Source organism: Lathyrus oleraceus, chromosome 7, assembly GCF_024323335.1.
Source record: "Lathyrus oleraceus cultivar Zhongwan6 chromosome 7, CAAS_Psat_ZW6_1.0, whole genome shotgun sequence".
In the NCBI taxonomy this organism is placed as follows: Eukaryota; Viridiplantae; Streptophyta; class Magnoliopsida; order Fabales; family Fabaceae; genus Lathyrus; species Lathyrus oleraceus.
The window spans coordinates 497,691,023-497,698,254 of NC_066585.1; the positions used below are offsets into that span (position 1 = coordinate 497,691,023).

At 37.9% G+C, this 7,232-nt stretch overlaps 1 protein-coding gene across 1 annotated transcript; it reads left to right on the top strand.

Annotated features, from left to right (window-relative positions):
* The first annotated feature begins 4,801 nt into the window (after window positions 1-4,801).
* On the top strand, window positions 4,802-5,630 carry LOC127104564 (uncharacterized). The gene is made up of 2 exons (XM_051041746.1): window positions 4,802-5,374; window positions 5,463-5,630. The coding sequence occupies exons 1-2, from the start codon at window positions 4,802-4,804 to the stop codon at window positions 5,628-5,630; spliced, it is 741 nt and encodes a 246-aa protein (XP_050897703.1).
* Window positions 5,631-7,232: the final 1,602 nt, after the last annotated feature.

Here is a 7,232-nt window from a genome sequence, read left to right on the forward strand (position 1 = left end):
TATTACAAGCAGAGATTAACACATAATACGTAGTGGAAAAGATAAAATACAATAACATAAAGAGATATGGTGATCAGTGCATTTTGATGCACATTCTTCTATAATTGTACTTAGGAATTTCTCTAGTTTATTTTACTTATTTTATTATTTTATTATGTTTTTAGATTTAAGTTCATGTTTGTCTTTAATCTATTTTCGTTTGTTGTTTTTAGTTTTAGCGGTTATTTGATACATATTCACTATTTGGATCATAACTAGAGCTACGAGATATCGTTTTATGAGTTCTAATATGTGTTGGAAAGCTAAGACAAAGAGCTATAACTTTTATGTTGAAGCAAAAGGATTATTCGGAGTGCAGGAGTCTCACATAATTTGTTGAATTTTCGTACTTTAGGAAATAATTTCTTTGGGGCCATTTTTGGGTCAGATTTATGTTTTCCGACCCAGTTTTAGTTATAAGTGCAACACTTATTTGTTAAAAGGGGTCAGACACGGCACTGTAGCACACTACACATTATTCATGATAAATTTCTTTGCTCTATGCGATTATAAAGAGGAACTAATCTTCTAGAGTTGATCTACTGTAACCGAGTTTCTAACGCTTTGAGGTTTTTATTCTATCAATTTAATTTCGTTTCTATTTCAATTTTGTTTTATGAAAATTCATTTGCATAATCTTTATTTTGTGGAATGATTTTGATTAAATTTGTATGATTTCATTCCTAACTTTTAATCGTCGTTTACGTCGCTTTGTCGTTAAATTGTGTTTGTAATCGTGTTTGCTTAATTCACGATTGTATTAATCTGTTTGTTTAATTCGGAATATAGGAATACCAATATGTAATATATATATTGCACTTGTCAATCGATATTGAATCGAATAGAGATCGAAGCCGCTTATGGAATTGGTAGGTGAAAACTAGTGATTATCCGAAAACCGAAAATAGTAGATTGACTTATTTTATAATCGCTTATTTTTAATCACTTATTTACTTTGTTTTATTAACCGATCTCTAAACCATACCCCCCAATCGATTTCAGTAGGTTAATAATAATTCAAGAATCCTTGTTATACGATACTCGGGTTGTCGCTTCCGCTAAACTACAATTTTCTAATTACTCGTTTTGACCCGTACGCGACAACGGATCAAATTGGCGCCGTTGCTGGGGATTCTTGTTGTTTTTAATCATTAGTTGAGTCATAGGTGTCGATTGTAGTGTTTTGGCCCCTCCGATTTGTTGTTTTAGCCAATTCGGGTCCGCACGTCTAACCTTGTCCGAAAACCCGGTTTTCTGAAAAATTATGTCCGATTTAAAATTTGTTTTGTGTACTGGGAGCAGAAAAATCGTGCGATCATATTTATCTTTTTTTCCCAAATTCATCTTTTTTTCTATTTATTATGATTTTTTTACTGTTTTCGTTGTCTTGAAAAAATTCCAAAAATTTTCCAAAATTCTTATTTCACCTAATTAGATTAAATTTTGTGTTTTTAAAAAAAAAATATTATTTTGATCATATTTCTTCTTTCGTTTTGTTTCTGCCTATTAGGGATATTATTGGTATTTTCGCATTTGTTGTTGCATTAGTTCTGGCTACTTGGTCTGCTTGTTCTGATCTTTTTGATTTTGATCCTGAGATAGAGAGAGCCTTTCACGCACGTCATAGAGCAAATCAGGCTAGCACTAGTTCACCACTCGTTAACGATTCTGATTCTGAGTATTTGCATAAGTTATTTGATTATGATTATGAACTTGCTTTTCATAACAGGGCTGACCAAAGAACACTAAGGCAACTTGCGACTCCTGATGTGAATTACAATGGTTTATATATTGAATATGCTGATGTTACTGTTCCTTTTGAGTTAAAATCTAGTTTAATACACTTATTGCCAAGGTTTAGTGGTCTTGTAGGCGAGGATCCATATAAGCATCTTAAGGAATTTCAGGTTGTTTGCTCTACACCATTGAGGCCTGAAGGAATCACCAAAGATCACATCAAGCTGAGAGCCTTCCTGTTTTCACTACAGGGTGCTGCCATGGATTTGTTATATTATCTTGAGCCAAATTATGTCACAACTTAAAATGATTTGAAGAAAGTCTTCCTTGAGAGATACTTTCCTGCCTCCAGAGCTGCATCAATCAAAATATGTGGTATTAGATAGGGAAATGAGTCATTGGTTGAGTATTGGGAGAGATTCAAACAATTAGTATCTATCTTCCCTCAACATCAGATTACTGAACAATTGCTTATTTAGTATTTCGATGAGGGATTATTACCAATGGATAGAAACATTCTTGATGTTGCTAGTGGTGGAGCACTTATTGTTAAAACTTCAGCTGCTGCCAAAGCCTTGATTGAGAACATGTCACTCAAGTACCAACAGTTCACTACCAAAAATAATTATGTGGTCCAAATAAAAGGTGTGAGCGAGATTCAGGCTTCCTCTTCCAACAAGGCTCTAGAAACCAGAATTGAAGAGCTTACTTATTTAGCGAAACTAATGGCAGTGAGTAAATCTCAAACAACAAAGTTGTGTGGTATTTGTACTTCTACTGAACATCCAACTGATACATGTCATATTCTTCAAGATGAGTCATTCACTGAGTTGCCTCAAGCATATTGTTAGCTCATACTTTCAACGCCCATTAAGAATTACCAAAATTGGAAATCATATGTATAACTGCTTTTCAACCAGGAAGTAGTATTCGGCCAGCTGGGGTTGATTCGATTGGGCAAGGTTGATGAAGATCAGCATACAATTAAGACTCCAGAAGAATCTCTTGAAAAAAACGGTTGAAAACGGTTTTCGACCAAAGATTCAAAATTCAAATAAGGGAGGGAACTTCTCCCTTCTCAGAAACCGTTGAGAGTACACGTGGAGCATAGTAGATAATTGCATACATGCAAGGCGCCATGCGTCTCGACGTAATTGAAAAACCATCAGAAACGGTTATCTCGATCCAATATAAATATAGGGTCTTAGTATTAGAAAAGGGTGTGTAAAAGTATGTACAAAAACCTGTAAATTTACCAAGTACTCGTGTGAAGAAGAATCGTAAATCACAGAATGTACGTTTGTTTATACCATTGTTAGTTACTTCAAGGAAATACAAAATTATCTTTACCTTTTGTTACCAGAAATACCTTTCTTTATTGCTTCATTTCAAACACTTTTTTTTTCTTTGTCATTTACAGTCCTTTACAATTTCCTTGCTTTCAGCATTTACTTTTGTCAATTGTTTATCATTACAAGTCCTTTACCTCTCATTCATACCAGCCCTTTTTATTCAATTTCTAACTCTAATTTTGCACTTATTATTGGAGTGTTCGTTATTACCAAAACTCATTTTCAAAACAATTAACACATGTCCTAGGATCAATCTGATCGATCCTGCGAGTAACCAAATTTAGAAATTTGGAAGATCAGCGGTTGTTTACCGATTTTCAAGGTAAACAAATTGGCACGCCCAGTGGGACTAGTGCTAACATTATGAATTGTGTGTAGTTCTGGTTGTTAAATTTTTTTGGGGGGAAAAGATTCGTTGTATGTTATTAAGAAGTGGTAAAATATCCATAAACAATGAACAACGAGCAGGGAGAGAATCCCATACGAGGATGGCGAATGTGAATGTGCCAGATACCCAAAACTCTCAAAATCCGTCAACCAGTAACATAATGCCCATGTCTTCTTCGATAGGGGCAAACACGGCCACAACGCATGTGTTCGAAGTAGTTCCGTCTATGGTGAGTTCAATGCCTACACATTCGATCTCCGATACTATCAATTTTAACCTACATTGGGCCTAGGGGACCTCCTCATACTCCCCCACCAATTAGAGATATCCCAAATAGGCCGTTGGTACCCCCTGGTTTCTCAATACCATTTGGTAGTCGAGAATAGCCGTATGGAATGCCAATTTCAGTAATGGCCAATTTACAAAATGTATGTTCTACTTTTTCAGAACCAGTGGTTAACATAAATTCTCCAGTGCAAGGATCTGGGGTTAACATGGGTCGAACTAATCAATCTTCAGGTTTGAGACACCCAACACAACTACCTACTCTTACCAATAACTTTGCGACAGCATGGAGGCAACAGATGAACGAAAGCAACCATGAAATGGTTCAAATCTTGACTCAGATTTTGACCACTTTGCTGAATCCTCTGATTCAAAATACGACTTAGTTGAATCAACAGATGACAACACAAGTGGCACGAATGTCTGAATTCCTTGGTGTACCTCAACACCAACGACCTTCTCCTAGAGATTGGGTAAGAGAAAACCAAGAGGACATTTTTGAAGATGACCTCACCATTAACCAGATTCCACAAAACTAATGGGGAGTAGCAGTACCCCATAGGATCAAACCACAAATACCCAGGGAACCAAGGATATTAATGGAAAATAGAAACCAAAATGCTGATGATATCATACGGCAAGTTCGACATGACGATGTGGTAGCACATAATAATCTAGAAGTTATAGTCGAAAGAATTACGGTTCGAAATGGGCTAAATTTCGGCCTTAGAATGCCAAATTATACGTCACATTTGTTAGAGTATATATTGCAGGCATAAGCACCCCCTAGAACCAAAATCCCCCAATTCACCACGTTTGTTAGGGATACCACTGAGTCCACTGTCGAGCATGTGGCTAGATATTTAATTGAGGCTGGAGATATGTCAAACAATGAGAGCCTTAGGATAATTTTTTTCCAAGTTCTCTCACAAAGAATGCTTTTACATGATTCACCACCTTGCCCCAAAGTTCGATCCACACTTGGAACCAACTGGAAAGAATGTTCCATGAACAGTTTTACATAGGGAAAACGAAGATAAGTTTGAAGGAGTTGGCTAGTATCAAGCGAAAGTTCACTGAGCCAATTGATGACTATCTAAATAGGTTTCGATTACTCAAAGCTAGGTGTTTTACGCAAATAGCAGAGCATGAACTGGTCGAAATGGCTGCTGGGGGCCTCGACTATTTGATTAGAAAGAATTTAGATACTCAATACCTAAGGGATATGACCCAATTGGCTGATAGGGTTCGACAGTTGGAACGTTTGAAGGAAGAAAATGCTAGGGCAAATAAAGGTAAAAGGGTAGCCTATGTCGATTTCAGGAATGATGATGAAGGTTCATGTCATGGACTTTTAGACTTCGATGACAATGACATCGACCTTGCTGAGTTGACGCAAGGGCCACCATATGCGTGCAAAGTTTTAGCACCTTCGAATGGGAAAAATCCTGTCGAACCTGAAAAGAGTGACAAATTTCCTAAAAAGACTTATACGTTCGATGTTACAAAATGTGACGAAATTTTTGACTTATTAGTCAAAGATGATCAAATGATAGTACCTCTGGGTGCTAAAGTACCCCCTTTAGAGCAAAGAAAGAAAAAAGGGTTTTGCAAATACCATGGTTTTTGGGTCATAAAATGTCTCAATGTTTTCTTTTCAGGGATCTTGTGCAAAACGCCATCCAGGAAGGAAGACTCAAGTTCGGAGACAAAAAACACGGAGCCAGATGAAGATCGACTCTGATCCGCTACAAGTAGTTGAGGCCCATTATACTGAACCAGAAGAAGTAAACCTTATTGAAGTCGCTGATGATTTCAACATGACTTAAATCACTGAGGACTTCGTCAATGGACCTGTTATGGCCAGGGTTCATGAATACTTCGAGCAAACGCCTCTTGATGATTTCACTCAAAAGGCTGCAGGAGATATCACCTACAAAAATGATGAAGCCTCCGATGCTGAGGACACTGAAAGTTCAAAGTTAATGATGATCACCAAAGAAACCGCTGATGATTTTGTTCAGATGGACAAGGCCACTGAGGGCCTTTAAATACAATTCCAAAGGTTGAATATTGTTAAGGATATCCATATGGAGGTCAATATGGTCGAGTTATCTCAAGAAACCTTTATGGAGGTCGACGATGAATGTCTACAGGAGGAGTATAACAAAGTCGCTTTCCCTCAAGAGGAAGAGACATTGTATGACTTCCTCCGAAGGTGTTAGAAAAAGAAGTCGGAAGTCATGTTGTGCCCTAGGTGCAGTGTTGTATTTGACAAGAAGGCAGCTCAAAATCTTGAAGGGGTTATGAGAGTAAATTACAAAGATGGTCATAAAGCCATCCAAAAACATCAAGTGTGAAAGCCATAAAGGGCTTTTGACCCCAGGAGATATCCTGATCCAAGACGCCCCATGGTGAAGTTGGGTGAAACCAAGAAAGTAGGGAGAAATTTCAAACCCATTTCCTTCAAGCCTAGTGTCAAAGGGTCAAATGGAAAGTGGGTCAAGCAAACTGATGGCAGGAAACGCGAGCATGCTAAATGGCAGAATTTCGAGGTCGAATGAGGTTCTTCATTGGCTTACCGCAAGGAATTTCGGATTGACAAAAGGACCTCACATGTGTCCGAGAACTATAAAGGAAAAAACCCTATGACCAGATCTCAATGGTGGAGAGAACAAAAAAGGAGAAAATCCCAGAGAGAAGCTGGTGAGAGGGACCAAGTTGATTCGAGTACCAATGTGATTTTGAAGAAAAAGGAAGACTCAAGCTTCGTCAAAAGAAATCTCAATATTCTAGTCAAAATGGCCAGTGAAAAATACAATCAAGTGGTCGTTGAAGATGAAATGTTGACTGACAACTTAGACTCGGGGTCGGAAGCCTCCTTAGACATCCTAGTCGGGGTGGTATCCGTAAGGCCAAGGGGAATTCGATCGAATTACTGATGTTGAAGATAACGACAGTATCACAAAGAGAGGGATGGTTGCTCATAAGCCAGTGTGTTACTATGTGATAATAAAGGCTGTGTTTGAAGAGAAAAATGCCTTCTTTGAGAGGCCCAGTGAAGCCACCTTAAACCCCTCTTCATCACTGGAAAAGTCGAAGACGTCCCCGTTAATAAAATATTGGTGGATTGTGGAGCGACTGTGAACTTGATGCCTCACCGCATGCTGAGAAAAATTGGCAAATATGATACTGATGCCAAACCCCATAATATGGTGCTAACCAACTATGAAGGTAAAGTGGGTTCCACTATGGAAGCTATCCAAGTCGAATGAACTATAGGGACAGTCACTAGGTCCACAATGTTTATGATAGTAGAAACAAAGGCTAACTATAATCTGTTTCTTGGAAGAGAGTCCCATCTTCAATGCACCAGAGGATAATAATTTGGCGCCCATATGGCATCGTTGAAAACATAGAGGTGGATCAAG